This window comes from Chiloscyllium plagiosum, chromosome 10 (genome assembly GCF_004010195.1).
Source record: "Chiloscyllium plagiosum isolate BGI_BamShark_2017 chromosome 10, ASM401019v2, whole genome shotgun sequence".
NCBI classification, from domain to species: Eukaryota; Metazoa; Chordata; class Chondrichthyes; order Orectolobiformes; family Hemiscylliidae; genus Chiloscyllium; species Chiloscyllium plagiosum.
Window position 1 is genome coordinate 12,452,087 of NC_057719.1, and position 16,972 is coordinate 12,469,058.

Consider the following 16,972-nt stretch of genomic DNA (forward strand, 5'->3'; position numbering starts at 1 on the left):
GAGCTGGAAGTTTTTGTTGCAAACCTTTCGTCCCCTGGCTGGGCGACATCATCAGTGCTTGGGAGCCTCCTGCGAAGCGCTTCTTTGATGTTTCCTCCGGTGTTTATAGTGGTCTGTCCCTGCCGCTTCTGGTTGTCAGTTTCAGCTGTCCGCTGTAGTGGTTGGTATATTGGGTCCAGGTCTATGTGTTTGTTGATGGAGTTTGTGGATGAATGCCATGCCTCTAGGAATTCCCTGGCTGTTCTTTGTCTGGCTTGCCCTATGATAGTAATTTTGTCCCAGTCGAATTCATGTTGCTTGTTGTCTGCGTGTGTGGCTACTAAGGATAGCTGTTCGTGTCGTTTTGTGGCTAGTTGATGTTCATGTATGCGGATTGTTAGCTGTCTTCCTGTTTGTCCTATATAGTGTTTAGTGCAGTCCTTGCATGGTATTTTGTACACTACATTCGTCTTGCTCATGTTGGGTATCGGTTCCTTCGTTCTGGTGAGTTGTTGTCTGAGCGTGGCTGTTGAAACTGACAACCGGAAGCGGCAGGGACAGACCACTATAAACACCGGAGGAAACATCAAAGAAGCGCTTCGCAGGAGGCTCCCAAGCACTGATGATGTCGCCTAGCCAGGGGACGAAACGTTTGCAACAAAAACTTCCAGCTCGACGAACAGAACCACAACAACGATATCGGTGGATGTGCAGGTGAAACTTTGATGGATGTGGAAGACTCCTTTGGGGCCTAGGATGGAGGTAGTGAGGCCCTCATCCCATGAATGAAGGAAGAAATTAACTTACGGAGGAAGTGGTGGATGCTGGTACAATTACAATGGTTAAAAGACATTTGGATAGATACATGTATAAGAAAGGTTTGGAGGAATATGGGCCAGGAGCAGGCAAGTGCGACTAGTTTAGTTTGGGATTATGTTTGCATGGACTGGTTGGACTGAAAGGTCTGTTTCCGTGCTGTATGACTCTAAGACTGTCACTCTCACCTCAAACTTTATTTTCCACTATAAGAAAAGACTATATTTTTTGAAAAACTCAAGTTTGTGAGACATGATTTCCCAAGTTACAAAGCCAGGCTGAATACCCCTAAGCAGTCCTTGCCTTTCCAAATACATGTATATCCTGTCCCTCAGGATTCCCTCCAAAAAAAAAAAGACTATATTGTTTCCAATGTCTCAGGCTTAAAACATTCAGTGACATATGGTGTCAGTTTTGGAATTCAGCTCTTTGACCATGTTTGAACCAAAGGTGTAATGAGGTCAGGCACTCAGTGGTTCTGGCAGAACCTGATCTGGACAGGAGTAGGTTTTAAAGAGGAGAAAAGATAGGATTATGCTCAAGTGGAGCATAAACACTAACATGGATTGGATTGCTGAACTACCTGTTCCTGTGCCATTTGTCTGACGTAATCACATATAGGGAGATGGGAAGCTAACTCTTTCCTATCCAGTATTTACAGACAGTTGCTACTTTGATGCTGCCTGATTTGCTGCGCTTTTCCAGCAACACATTTTTCAGCTCTGGATCTCCAGCATCTGCAGTCCTCACTTTCTCCTAGTTGCTACAGAATACCCACTCGTACTTCGAGTCATAGAGATGTACAGCATGGAAACAGATCCTTCGGTCCAACTCATCCATGCCAACCAGATATCCCAACCCAATCTAGTCCCACCTGCCAGCACCTGGCCCATATCCCTCCAAACCCTTCCTATTCATATAGACATCCAAATGCCTCTTAAATGTTGCAATTGTACCAGCCTGCACCACATCCTCTGCGTGAAAAAGTTGTCCCTTAGGTCTCTTTTATATCTTTTCCCTCTCACCCTAAACCTATGCCCTCTAGTTATGGACTTCCCCACCCCAGGGAAAAGACTTTGTCTATTTACCCTATCCATGCCCCTCATAATTTTGTAAACCTCTATAAGGTAACCCCTCAGCCTCCAACGCTCCAGGGAAAACGGCCTCAGCCTATTCAGCCTCTCCCTGTATTTGGGCGCCTCAAATCTCTGACTGATTTTGCCCTATTTTCCTTCACTATCACATCTGATTGTGAAGGAAAATGTAACATTTTGAAGGAAACTCTAGTTTAGATATTTTGCTTTTATTGAAACAAAAATTAAGACAGTTATTTTAACTTCTAAGTAGCAATAATTCTCTTTACCAGACTATTAATTACAAAGAGCTATCTGTAATAAATGCTAAAAGACATTTAGACATAAAATACACATATATTTGATACATGGCTCTATACATTTCTCCTTCTAACAGAAAATTTTGTTTTTATGGAAAGCTCGATTTCTCTGTAATTCAGCATTCCCAAGCTGACGTTGCTTCATTTTGGTCTTATAAGTAGAAGACAGAAAGTTTGCAAAATAATGTGAAAGTGCAACCTCGGAGGCAGGGGTGGAGTGCGGCCAGTGGACATGCACCACAAGTAGGTTAGCTGTCTCAATAACAAGGGAGCACGTTTGAAGGGCACTGCATATTAGTTTTCCTACAAGTAATATTAAAGTTCATCTTATATGTAGCACTTTCATTTTATGAGTATTATATCTCATAATTTAGACAGACTAATGACGACTAATCCATTGGAAAAGGTGTTCTTTTACCCAAAGAAATTGAGATTTACACAGTGGTATTAATACAGTTGGGAAAACCTTCACCTGTAAACTGTGAGGTCCAAGCTGAAGTAACAGATTTGGGTCTGCTGGATTTCTTCAGATCCTTTTTAACATTCAGCTCTGAATCAGTTAAACTTGTGAGTTCAATTGCAGAGCAGGAATTTCTCTCTGTCTTTCTGACAAACAAAAATAGTAATAATTCACAGTAAGTTTAAAAAAAAGAAATGGTTAGGTTTGTTTGATACTGATAGAGTTAGTTCAAAGACAATATAGATATCATAATATGTGGTTGTGCACACTTCGTATTATATGATTTAAGAAAAAGAACAGAGTCTGTATGAAATCCAAGTCTAAAAATCCTAGGCAGAGTGTATAGAAGGACACTTCCAGAAATATGAGACAATTGTCTAACTGGCAGAAATTTTCCTTTCATTGATTTATCACTAAGCAGTTTTATAATTTACCGCAGACATGTTTCAGGTCCAATTTTCCTTGCTTCTTTGACTGAAGGACAGTTATACATAAAGAGATAGTGAGGGAATATAGATAAAACAAACTTGCAAAGTTTATATTCCACTACAGAAAAGACTATATTGTTTCCAATGTCTCAGAATTAAAACATTCGGTGACACATGTCAATTCAAACAGCAGTCTGTAAACAGTCACTGCAATTCCCACATGCTTTTATATAAGAACTGGTTCATGGCCACCATTCAGAAGTGCAAACCCACATCCACCCACCCTGGCACAGAGCATAGAACTCCAAAATGCTGCATCAACAAGATTGTATGAGGTCAGTTATTAGCAAAAATTATTTTGCTTCACAGATTACTAGTAGTTTTCAAATTGGCTAATCAGGATCATGGATGTTCAACAGCTCCTAAAGTGCGTATTTTTTTATTGAGATATTAACTAACTGTACGCATCCCCAATTTTAAATGTTCCACAGTTTGGCAGCCATTTTTTCAGATGGCTTGGCCCTAAGTTCTGAAATTCCCTTGAGCTAGCTACTTTTCTTGCCTTTTTTAAGAGGTGCCCTAAAACTCTCGTATTTACTTAGCTAATTGTCCTAGTATGGCCTTCTGCAGCTTGATGCCAAAATGTGTTTTTAATTGATGATGCGGATGTTAAATGCGCTGCAATGTTTGGATACATTAAAATTACGGCATAAATGCAGTTTGTTGTTGAATAACCAAGGTTCAACAAAAGGTGCTAAATTAGTGCATAAGAACTGAGGATCAAAATTACCCCATTAACCAGGGTGGATTTATCTACTTAGATCACACAGACTCACCCAGATGAATGCAGTTTACAGTGATTATTCTTCACAGGAACTCGTTGTACATTATTCATGAAAAACTTGTCTAGTTCTTCTGTTGATGCTAAACTTTTCATATTACTTTTATGTTCCGTGTTGCATTTGTTCTTCTGGAGCTCATAGTGCTCGCCCACAATCAGCAGCCTCTGCCTGCATGAGTTTTTTAAGGCCAAAAGGTCTTCATAGTACTGTTTTTCAAACAGTATTTGATCTTGTTCAAAATTCTCCATTTAGTTTAGCTTTATTTGACCAGAGAGATCCAGTTATCAGAATTGCATTGTTGGAACTTGTCCTGCTCAGACATATCCTACTGAAAGATCATACAACAATTATAATTTTATTGCAATCATTAAGAAGTAACGACATCAAAAATGTACCATGACTTGAACTTTCTAAGTAACAGTAGATTTTCTAAAGAGGTTCATTTTCAGACACTAACTGACCTTTTTGTATGTTACTGGGAATTTCATACTTTTACTCTGGTAGGATTTAACGGAGTTCAAACTTTTGGCTTAACAATAAAATGTATAATATTTGTAGTCTTTAGATTTGTAGTCATCAGTTACTTTGAGAGAGATCCTAAGCAAATTTAACAACTTAATCCAGATCTTCAATTTCCAAGACCTGTAATTAGTAGCATGTATCATTAGAAAGTACTTCTTTAAGCTCCAACTTTATCAGATAGAGTCATAGAGATGTACAGCATGGAAACAGACCCTTCGGTCCAACCTGTCCATGCTGATCAGATATCCCAACCCAATCTAGACCCACCTGCCACCATCCAGCCCATATCCCTCCAATCCCTTCCTATTCATATAACCATCCAAATGCCTCTTTAATGTTGCAATTGTACCAGCCTCCACCACATCCTCTGGCAGCTCATTCCATACATGTACCACCCTCTGCGTGAAAAGGTTGCCCCTTAGGTCTCTTTTATATCTTTCCCCTCTCACCCTAAACCTATGCCCTCTAGTTCTGGACTCCTCCACCCCAGCCAAAATACTTGGTCTATTTATCCTATCCATGCCCCTCATAATTTTGTAAATCTCTATAAGGTCACCCCTCAGCCTTCGACGCTCCAGGGAAAACAACCTCAGCTTGTTCAGCCTCTCCCTGTAGCTCAGATCCTCCAACCCTGGCAACATCCTTGTAAATCTTTTCTGAACCTTTTCAAGTTTCACATAGATACATTTGGTAGTTTAGTGGATATATGACTGGACCTCCACATCAGAGGACAGGTGTTTGATTTCCAGTATACAACGTTGTCTGCTCATTAGTCGGCTGGTGCTAGAATAAAATGGCTATAAAAATTGTTGCAAAAATTCAGAGAAAAGTTCTACCATTATCTACTTTTTTTCTGGCAAAGATCAAACTTCAGTCCCACATTTCAGGGGGCCAAGTGTTGGACAATAATGACCAGTGTCACCCACATCTCAATTATTGAAATAAGAAAAGTATTTTTAAATTAAATCTCTATGTTAAGAAAAAGTCAGTTTTTCTCTTATCAAGAGAACATCATAAAGCTACCTGTTTCTATTTGCATTACCTAACCATCATAAAGTGGTTTCTCTCCAAATGTAGAGGAGACCATGTTGGGGAAACAAAGCCGTGGACTGGGTGATCACTTTGCAGAACACCTACATTTTTAGCTACAAAAAAGACCGAGCTTCCAGTTTCCTGCTACTTCAACACACCACCTTGTTTCCTCGCCAATAGCAGCACCTCACTTTCTGCTTGGGAACTCTACAGCCTTTTGAACTCAATATTGAGGTCAACAATTTGAGAGCTTAAAGCACCATTTCCCCTTACCCCAACCTCCCCCACCCCATCCACCCACATCAGGGTTTATTCTCACATGGTCTGCTGTTACACACAGCTGAACATGTGTTGCTGGAAAAGCGCAGCAGGTCAGGCAGCATCCAAGGAACAGGAGAATCGACGTTTCGGGCATAAGCCCTTCTTCAGGATTCCATTTCAGCTCTGATCTCCAGCATCTGCAGTCCTCACTTTCTCCTGCTGTTACACACAACCCATTGTTACGTACTAAAAGAGTAGTTCATTCTCCTAGGCTGATCGCTATCCACTCCTTTGTTTGTTCAATTGTTCTCTCTCTTCCTAGCTTCTGAGGAAGAATCACTGACCTGAAGCATTAACTTCAATTTTACTCCACAGATGCTGCCAGACCTGCTGGAGTTTTTCCAGCAATTTCTGTTTTTGTTTCTGATTTCAAGTATCCACAGTTCTTTCAATTTTTACTTTGTATAGCGGTATAGGTTTTACACCTCTTTAATATTTTCCTTGCAAGTTTGCCCATTGCATCTTTGCAATAGACTATTTCCATGGCTGCAAAGATGGAATTTGAACTCATGGCTCTGGACTAGTCCCGTAAACAAATTAAATACGCCACCATTCACCATCACATAAATAAATGAATACTAAACAAAATAGTGCAGATGTAAGAAAACTGAAAAGAGTGAAAAATGCTGTAAACACTCAAATGTCAGGCAGATGCTACAGACAATACAGATTGACAACCATTTATCAGAACTTGAATTGAATTGAATTTATTGTTATGGGTACCGAGGCACAGTGAAAAGCTTTGTCTTGCGAGCAATACAGCCACATCACATAGTTAAGTAGCATAGATAGTAAATAATATATAAACAGCAGCAAAAGCAAAAACACAGGTACAGGAAAATATATTAGGAGATGGAACAAGTTTTAAGCAAGGCGGGGGGCGGAGCTCAGAGAAACAATGAAGGAGCAAAATAACAAAAAGGGGCGGGAGGGGTGCAGGGTAACAAAAACAAGAGCTAATAAAAAGGGAAGATCTGTTCTTGTTAAAAAAGGCACTGATAATGCCGAGTACTTTCCACAATAGGGATCTTCCTCCACAGATACTACCCGTTGAGCGTTTTCTCTATTTTTTTTCCATGAGCGATAAGAATAAACTTCTTCAGCCAGGGAGCTGTGGAAGCCAGGTCATTGAGTATTTTGAAGACAGAGCTAGTTAGGTTCTTGAGTGTCAAGGGGATCAAGGATTGCGGGGAGAAAGCGGGAGAATGGAGTCGGGAAACACTCATCAGCGATGATCGAATGGCGGAGCAGACTCGATGGGCTGAATGGCCTAATTTCTGCTCCTATGGTCCAAGCAGTTCTGGTCAGGTTTATTCCTCCTCCGCCAGTAACGTGTATACCATCAACTCACGGCTAGGAGTGATACTGATTTGGGCCCACACTGAATAAAGCCACAAGCGAGCCCGGCAGCGGCACAGTTACCATGGTAACCAGAGTTAGCACAAACCAGCAGGCCTGAGGCCTAGCAGAGGCTGACACAGACTGGCTCGGCCAAATTTAAAAAAAAAATCGACAAAATACCTCAGCAGTCGGGTCTCGGTGAGCTCCACCAAGCACCTAGCCGTGTCCCCGTGATATTTAGCTGTGAAATGTCGGGGTGGTTATTGACATTGCTCCGGGGTTAATGGCCCCCAACTTTAAGGCCTCTCCGGCCCTGACAAGGTAAAGAATTATTCAGGAATGACGAACCCGACGGCGCCGACATCGTTCTTTCTTTCTTCCAAAAAGAAAGACGCAAGAGAAAATCATTTTTGAAGGTTCAGAACAAACCAAACGCACCCAAGGGGTTCACAGGATCCGCCGCCCGTGCCGCTGATTCGTGCGAATGCGGCGCCTGGACGCGTGCCGATTGTGCGCTGCGTATGTCGATCATCGCCCAGGGCCCGCCCTCCACCAATGGGTGCCGCAAGACGACCGTCGCTGTCTGTGATTGGTTCATCCCTTCCACATGCGCCCGCCCTCTCCCATTCATGCATTGTTACAGTGCAGCCTCGGTACGCAGTAGCGAGAGAAACACACAGGGGTCACTGGACTCGAAATGCTAACTCCTGTGTTTTCTTCACAAATGCTGCAATTTCCTGTCCTTGTTTACTTCAAACATTTTTAAAGTCTGGCTACTGTTGTAAAACAGGGGAAGGTGAGGACTGCAGATCAGAGTCGAAAAGTGTGGCGCTGGAAAAGCACTGCAGGTCAGCAGGCAACATCCAAGGAGCAGGAGAGTCGACGTTCCGGGGAAGGGCTTATGTCCAAAACATCGATTCTCGTCCTCCTGGGATGCTGCCTGACCTGTTGTACTTTCCAGCGCTACACTGTTCGACTGTTGTAAAACAGTCAATTTGCACACAGCATAGCTACCCACAAATTTGTAATTCCATCCCTCCAAATTCGAAGAGCGCCCTGACTTGGAAATACAGTAATTTGCCTGCATTTCAGAAACGTTTTGGGCTTTTCCGCTAAAAACCTGTAACAGTTCTAACGTTTTCAAATTCTAATGAAAAGTCATTAACCTCAAATGTTACATTGGTTCTCTCTCGCAACAAATGTTGCTTGACCCGAAACATAGAAAATATGATATAAAAGGTGGTTATGTCAGTACCATCTGGGCCAACCTGCTAAGTATTTCCAAAATTTTCTATTTTTTTAATTACATACAGCATTCACAGCATTTTTCTTTTTGTGTACTAAGTGAATTAATAATTGGATAGAGAAGAGGGATAGTGCTCATGTAGATGGGTCCTTTTGTGTTGTTAATATTATTCAAATGGATTTAATAGCAGAACATTTAGAAATACTGATGTGATCAAGAAAACTCAGCATGGCTTTTCGAAGGGGAAATCGTGCTTGCCAGTGGATGTAATATACTTTCATTTTCGGAGGCATTTGATAATGTACCACGTTAGGCGACCTATGATATTAAAGGTAGTATATTAGATTGAATAGTGGATTGGAGAAGAGAAAGAGGGTTAAGAGCGGCATTTTCGGCAAGGCAACCTGAAACTAGTGGAATACCACAGGGATCAGTACTGGGGGTCACAATTATTTAAAATATATATTAATGACTTGGATAAAGAAAGTGATTGTACTATAGCCAATTTTGTGGCCAGCACAAAGTAAGTGGGAAGGCAAATGATGAGGATATTTCAAAGGGTCTACAGAGGGACATAGACAGGCTAAATAAGTAGGTAAAGATTTAGTGGATGGAATATAATGTGGGAAAATGTGAGGTTATGCAATTTGACAGAAAGAATAGAGGAGTTGAATGTTTGTAAATTGAGAAAGCTACAATATAGAGGAAATTGGGAGTCCTTGTGCACAAATCAACAAAGCTAGTTTACGAGTTCTGCAGGTAATAAGGAAGGCAAATGGAATACTGGCTTTTATTTCATACTATTCCTATAGCATGGGAAATGCAAGCCATTCAGCCCACAAGAACCATCTGAAGAACTTTCCCTCTACCCAATCCCTGAAACCCTGCATTTCCCATGGCTAACCCAGCTGCACATCTCTGGCCACTATGGACAATTTAAGCATCATCAATCCACCTAGCCTGCATGTAGTCATAGAGTCATAGAGATGTACAGCATGGAAACAGACCCTTTGGTCCAACCTGTCCATGCCGATCAGATATCACAACCCAATCTAGTCCCACCTGCCAGCACCCGGCCCATATCCCTCCAAACCCTTCCTATTCAAATACCCATCCAAATGCCTCTTAAATGTTGCTATTGTATCAGCCTCCACCACTTCCTCTGGCAGCTCATTCCATACATGTATCACCTTCTGCATGAAAAAGTTGCCCCCTATGCCCTCTAGTTCTGGACTCCCCGAACCCAGAGAAAAGACTGCCTATTTACCCTATCCATGCCCCTCATAATTTTGTAAATTTCTATAAGGTCACCTCCTAGCCTCTGACGCTCCAGGGAAAACAGCCCCAAACTGTTCAGGCTCTCCCTATAGCTCTAATCCTCCAACCCTGACAACATCCTAGTAAATCTTTTCTGAACCCTTTCAAGTTTCACAACATCTTTCCGATAGGAAGGAGACCAGAATTGCACGCAATATTCCAACAGTGGCCTAACCAATATCCTGTACAGCTGCAACATGACCTCCCAACTCCTGACCTCAACACTCTGACCAATAAAGGAAAGCATACCAAACGCCTTCTTCACTATCCTATCTATCTGCGACTCCAATTTCAAGGAGCTATGAACCTGCACTCCAAGGTCTCTTTGTTCAGCAACACTCCCTAGGACCTTACCATTAAGTGTATACATCCCGCTAAGATTTGCTTTCCCAAAATGCAGCACCTTGCATTTATCTGAATTAAACTCCATCTGACACTTCTCTACCCCTTGGCCCATCTGGTCAAGATCTTGTTGTAATCTGAGGTAACCCTCTTCACTGTCCACTACACCTCCAATTTTAGTGTCATCTGCAAACTTACTAACTGTACCTCTTATGCTCGCATCCAAATCATTTATGCAAATGACAAAAAGCAGAGGACCCAACACCGATCCTTGTTGCACTCCACTGGTCACAGGCCTCCAGTCTGAAAAACAACCCTCCACCACCACCCTCTGCCTTCTACCTTTGAGCCAGTTCTGTATCCGCTGTATTCTGTGAGATCTAACTTTGCTAATCAGTCTCCCATGGGGAACCTTGTCGAATGCCTTACTGAAGTCCATATAAATGACACCTACAGCTCTGCCCTCATCAATCCTCTTTGTTACTTCTTTGGACTGTGGGAGGAAACCAGAGAGCCCAGAGAAACCCATACAGACACAGGAAAAAGTGCAAACTCCACACAGACAGTTGCCCAAGGGTGGAATTGAACCCAGGTCTTGGGTGCTGAGAAGCACCAGTGCAAAACTCTGAGCCACTGTGTTACCAACAGGAAAGGAGTCTAAAACAGGGATGCCTTGCTCAAACTGTATAAGGCAGTAGTCAGAACACTATTATCTAATGAAAGATAAGACCATAATACTTAGGAGTGGAAGTAAGGCATTCACAGCCCATTGAGTCCACTCCGCCGGTTAATCATGGCTAATGGGCATTTCAACTCCACTTACCCGCATTCTCCCCATAGCCCTTAAATCCTTGCGAGATCAAGAATTTATCAATCTCTGTCTTGAAGACATTCAATGACCTTCACTGCACTCCATGGCAATGAATTCCACAATCCCATAACTCTCTGGCTGAAGAAATGTTTCCTCATTTCCGTTCTAAATTGACCCCTACTAATTCTAAGGCCGTGCCCACAGGTCCTAGTCTCCCTGTCTAATGGAAACAAATTTCCAGCGTTCATCCTTTCTAAGCCATGCATTATCTTGTAAGTTTCTATTAGATCTTCCTCCCCCACAACCTTCTAAACTCTAATGAATACAATCCCAGGATCCTCAGCCGTTCATCATACGTTAGGCCTACCATTCCAGCGATCATCTGTGTGAATATATGCTGGACCCATTCCAGTGCCAATATGCCCTTCCTGAGGTGTAAGGCCCAAAATTGGACACTGTATTCTAAATGGGATCTAACTAGAGCTTTATAAAGTCTCAGAAGCACATCACTACTTTTATATTCAAACCCTCTTGAGATAAATGACAACATTACATTTGTTTTCTTAATCACAGACTCAACCTTCAAGTTAACCTTTAGAGAATCCTGGACTAGCAATCCCAGATCCCTTTATAAATTTTCTCTTCGTTTAGAAAATAGTCCATGCCTGTATTCTTTTTTCCAAAGTGCAAGACCTTGCATTTTCTCACTTTGAATTTCATTAGCCATTTCTTGGTTCATTCTCCTAAACTGTCTAAATCTTCCTGCAGCCTCTCCACCTCCTTAGTACTACCTGGCTGTCCACCTAACTTCATATCATCAGCAAACTTCGCCAGAATGCCCCAGTCCCTTTATCCAGATCGTTAATATATAAAGTGAACAGCTGCAGCCCCAACACAGAACCCTGCAGAACATCAACCCGGCTGCCATTCTGAAAAAGAACCTATTATCCCAACTCTCTGCCTACTGTCAGACAGCCAAACCTCAATCCATGCCAGTAGCTCACCTCGAGCAACATGGTTTCTCACCTTACTCAGCAGCCTCCCGTGAGGCACCTTATCAAAGGCCTTTTGGAAGTCTAGATACATAACATCCACTGTGTTTCCTTGATCTAACCTATTTGTTACCTCTTAAAAGAATTCTAACAGGTTTGTCAGGCACGACCTCCCCTTACTAAATCCATACTGACTTGTTCTAATCCAATCCTGCACTTCCAAGAATTTAGAAATCTCATCCTTAACAATAGATTCTAGAATTTTACCAACAACCGAGGTTAGGCTAATTGGCCTATAATTTTCCATCTTTTGTCTTGATCCTTTCTTGAACAAGGGGGTTACAACAGTGATTTTCCAATCATCTGGGACTTCCTCTGACTCCAGTGACCTTTGAAAGATCACAAGCAATGCCTCTGATATTTCCTCAGCCACCTCCCATAGAACTGTATAATGTAGCCCACTGGGGCCAAGAGATTTATCAATTTTTAGCCCTTTTAGCTTTTCTCTTTTGTAATGGCTACCATACTCAACTCTGCCCCTGACTCTCCTTAATTGTTGGGATATTACTCATGTCTTCCACTGAAGACTGACACAAAGTACTTAATAAGGTCTTCAGCTATTTCCTTATCTCCCATCACTAGCCTTCCAGCATCAATTTGGAGTAGCCCAATGTCTACTTTTGCTTCTCATTTGTTTCTTATGTATTGAAGGAAATATTTACTATCATTTCTTATATTACAGGCTAGCCTACCTTCATATTTTATCCTCTCCTTCCTTATTTCTCTATTATCCTGTTTGTTTTTGTAGCCATCCCAATCTTCTGATTTCCCAGTGCCCTTGGCCACTTTATAGGATCTCTCTTTTCCTTTGATACATTTCCTGACTTCCTTTGTCAGTCATGGCTGTCTAATCATCCCCCGGATAATCTTTCTTTTCTTTGGGATGAACCTCTGTACAATGTCCTCAATTACACCCAGAAACACCTGCCATTGTTGCTCTACTATCTTCCCGCTAGGCTCTGCTTTCAGTCGATTTTCATCAGTTCATTTTTCATGCCCATGTAATTACCTTTATTTAACTGTAACACCATTACATCTGATTTTGCCTTCTCTCTTTCAAACTGCAGACTGAACTCTACCATATTATGTTCTCTCCCTCCTAAGTGTTCCCTTACTTTAAGATTTTTTATAAAGTCAGGCTCATTACATTGTACTAAGTCCAGAATAGCCTGCTCCCTTGTGGACTTCATCACAAGCTGTTCCAAAAAGCCATCCTGTAAGCATTCCATGAATTCCCTTTCTTTGGATTCATCGGCAATATTATTCACCCAGTCCACATGCATATTGAAGTTCCCCATGATCACTGTGAACTTGCCTTTCTGACATGCCCTATCTATTTCCCAGTACCTCTTGCGCCCGATATACTGACACCAGAGACAGTGTACAGATGAACTGTCTTATGGAGTTTGGCTGAGTAAATTGGATCTATCCTCACCGGCGTTTAGAAGAATGAGAGACAACCTTGACAGGATAAATGCAGAAATGTTGTTTCCCCTTGTGAGATAGTCCAGGACCAGAGGTCTTAATCTCAGAATAGCTTAATCTCTGTTTAAAATAGAGATGAGGGGAGTTTCATCTCCCAGAGGGTAACGAATATGTGGAATTCTTTACCACAGATGTCTGTTGAGGGTGAGTGCTCAAGGCTGAAACAAAGATATTTTAAAATCTTTTTGAAAAATAAAATCAAGGGTTGTCGAAAAAGGCAGGAAAGTAGAGTTAAGGATTGTCGAATCAACTAGGATATAATTAAATCGAGGAGCAGAATCCACAAACAGAATCATTAAATTATTAATAAAAACTGAAAGAACTGCAAATGCTGTAAAGCAGAGACAAAAACCTAAGTTGCTGGAAAAGCTCAACAGGCCTGTGGGACCCATTCTATTGTAAGGTCACCGGACTCGAAACATTAACTTTGATTTCTCTGCACAGATGCTGCCAGACCTGCTGAGCTTTTCTTGCAACTTCTGTTTTTGTTGTTAAATTATTAATGTCTACCTGGCAGACTATTCTTGCTCCTCTTTAATACAGCACCATGTAGTCTTTATGACATTCACCTGTGAGGACAAATACGACTTACGTTTGATGTGATACTTGAAATATGATACCTCCAACAGTGCAGCATTCTACAATGCACAGGCAATGTCAGCATCAAGTCTCTTGAACGTGATTCGACTCTAGGATTTCTGACTCAAAAGGTGAGGCATGACATTAAAGCATTCTGTAATGTTAAAGAGCAGCACCAAAGTAAGCCATTCAGTCAATCAATGCGAGCTTTTTCCCAAGGAGCCTGTTAGCTCCATTCACACACATCCACATAATTATTTTAACGTTATTCTCCCCACAATTCTGTAATTTATCAATGGTACTGTCTGAAACTATATTCATGTCCAGTAATTAAGACATTAAGTGAAATATTAGTGTAACTTTCCCTAAAATAGAGACAACGCACAAACGCTTCATTTCTTGCTGCTCATGCCCACGATTGCGTCAGCGCACACAGACTGTATTATGATTGGCTGGTTGCCCGCTAGGCGGAAGTGGTATTGCGCACTTCCGCCCTGCAGCGCCATCTTGCCCCGCTGGTTGGAAGGTGACCGTTGGTCAGTTATGAAGTCCGTGCCTCACGTGCCATGAGTCTGTGGAGAGGAGCGAGGTTGACTGGCGGCCTCCGCCCCCAGGGACTGGCCTGGCTCCTGCGGGACGGTGGCTGCGGCAGGAGGGGATGTTCCTCCAAGCAAGAGGAGCAGGAGAGCGGCCCTCCCGAGTTCTACGATGTGGTTATCTCGGGCGGCGGGATGGTTGGCACCGCTATGGCCTGTGCTCTAGGTAGGCCCCAGGGAGGTGGGGGGGACCTCCAGGTCCCATCCCCGGGGAGGTGGGGGCGGTGTGAAACGTACCATCACAGGAGAAGCCTCTATGCTGGATGGTTTAGATCAGAGTGTGGTGCTGGAAAAGCACAGCACAGCAGGTCAGGCACCTTCCGAGGAGCAGGAAAATCGACGTTTCGGGCAAAAAAAAAAGGCCCTTCCTCAGGAATGGATGGTACCTCTATGGTGGATGGTACTGCGCCTGCCATGACCATGATCCCCATATGGCACACCAGGCTATTGTGTTCACAGCGGGGAGAAAGTGAGGACTGCAGATGCTGGAGATCAGAGCTGAAAATGTGTCGCTGGAAAAGCGCAGCAGGTCAGGCAGCATCCAAGGAGCAGGAGAATCGGCGTTTCGGGCATGAGCCCTTCTTCAGGAATGTTCAGAATTGTGTTCACAGCAGTCACTAATCTCATTCCATCGGGTGATCTCGCCCAATTACCTCCAGACTCGTAATCCTCCCCACCAACCTCATACAGCCCACTTCCACCTCCTTCCCAAAACCTACAAACAGAACTGCCTGGGCAAACCCTGCCTGCTCCTGCCCCACCGAACTCATCTCTCCCAATCTCGACTCGATTTTTATTTCTCCCCTTGTTCTGTCTCTTCCCACTTACTTCTGTGATTCTTGATTAGATTACCTACAGTGTGGAAACAGGCACTTCCACCCAACAAGTCCACACTGACCCTCCAAAGAGCAACCCACCCAGACCCATTCCCCTACATTTACCCTTTCACCTAACACTATGGGCAGTTTACCTAACCTGCACATTTTTGTGCTGTGGGAGGAAACCGGAGCACCCGGAGGAAACCCACGCAGACACAGGGAGAATGTGCAAACTCCTCACAGACGGTTGCCTGAGGTCGGAATTGAACCTGGGTCTCTGGCGCTGTGAGGCAGCAGTGCTAACCACTGTGGCACCCTGAGTTTCCAGGTCGTGGGCTGCTGCCATGAATGTGAAACCCCTTTACTTATCCATTCTCATCAGGCTGTTTTCTGGAGATAAGGCCTGAACTGTCCCCAGCCACCACCACCACCCTCCTCTGCCTGGCTGAGCTCATCCCCACTTTGAACAGCTTCTGCTTTTAACTCCTTTACTTCCTTCAACTCAAAGGCATGGCCATAGGTACCCAGATGTGCCCAGTTGTGCCTGTCTCCGTGGGGTACGTGGAGCATTCCTTGTTCCAAGCCTAGTCTGGCCCTAATCCACAACTCTTTCTCTGGTACATTGGTGATGCTATTGGTGCTGCTTCCCTCTCTTGGCTGGAATTGTAAAAGTTAATAAATTTCACATCAATTTTCACTCTGTCCTCACCTTCACCTGGTCCATCTGACCCCTCGCTTCCCTTCCTTGACATCTCTGGTCCCATTTTTGCGGATAGGCTGGTCGTCAATATCAACTACAAACCCACTGACTCTCAATTACCTTGACTATTTAGGGTGTCGGTTTGCTCACTGAGCTGTAGGTTTGATATCCAGACGTTTCATTACCTGGCTAGGTAACATCATCAGTGGCAACCTTCAAGTGAAGCAAAGCTGTTGTCTCCTGCTTTCTATTTACATCTTTCTCCTGGATGGGGTTCCTGGGGTTTGTGGTGATGTCATTTCCTGTTTGTTTTCTGAGAGGTTGATAGATGGTATCTAGATCTATGTGTTTGTTTATGGTATTGTGGTTGGAGTGCCAGGGCTCTAGGAATTCTCTGGCATGTCTTTGCTTAGCCTGTCCCAGGATAGATTTTTTGTCCCAGTCGAAATGGTGTTTTTTTTCCTCTGTGTGTAGGGCTACGAGGGAGAGAGGGGCATGTCTTTTTGTGGCTAGCTGGTGTTCGTGTATCCTAGTGGCTAACTTTCTTCCTGTTTGTCCTATGTAGTGTTTGTGGCACTCCTTGCATGGAATTTTGTAGATGATGTTGGTCTTGTCCATGGGTTGTACTGGGTCTTTTAAGTTTGTTAGTTTTTGTTTGAGAGTGTTGCTGGGTTTGTGTGCTACTAGGATTCCGAGGGGCCTTAGTAGTCTGGCTGTCATTTCTGAAACTTCTTTGATGTATGGTAAGGTGGTTAGGGTTTCTGGCTGTGTTTGGTCTGCTTGTCGTGGTTTGTTCTTGAGGAATCTGCGCACTGTATTTTTTGAGTATCCGTTCTTCTTGAATACATTGTGGTTCTCCTCTGTTTTCCAAAGTTCGTCTGTGCTGCAGTGT

At 43.1% G+C, this 16,972-nt stretch overlaps 2 protein-coding genes across 9 annotated transcripts in view; one reads left to right on the forward strand and one right to left on the reverse strand.

The window, feature by feature from the left end:
- LOC122553382 (protein FAM161B-like) overlaps positions 1-14,397 on the reverse strand; it is a 46,358-nt gene extending 31,961 nt beyond the window's left edge. For 2 of the 8 annotated variants that reach the window (XR_006312694.1, XM_043697074.1), the window contains exons 1-3: positions 7,315-7,620; positions 3,913-4,246; positions 2,661-2,794 (exon numbers count right to left, since the gene is read on the reverse strand). Coding sequence is in view for 7 of the 8 variants with exons in the window: in XM_043697074.1 (XP_043553009.1) it covers positions 2,661-2,794; positions 3,913-4,166 (388 nt within the window). In the remaining variant the exon portion in view is untranslated. Of the gene's footprint in view, positions 1-2,660; positions 2,795-3,912; positions 4,247-7,314; positions 7,667-13,979 lie in introns of those variants that run through there. The other 6 variants (XM_043697079.1, XM_043697076.1, XM_043697075.1 and 3 more) reach the window with 6 other exon arrangements.
- Positions 14,398-14,450: 53 nt separating this feature from the next.
- coq6 (coenzyme Q6 monooxygenase) overlaps positions 14,451-16,972 on the forward strand; it is a 29,517-nt gene continuing 26,995 nt past the window's right edge. The window contains exon 1 of the mRNA XM_043697081.1: positions 14,451-14,728. Within this exon, the coding sequence (XP_043553016.1) occupies positions 14,533-14,728 (196 nt within the window). The 5' untranslated portion in view covers positions 14,451-14,532. The remainder of the gene's footprint in view (positions 14,729-16,972) is intronic.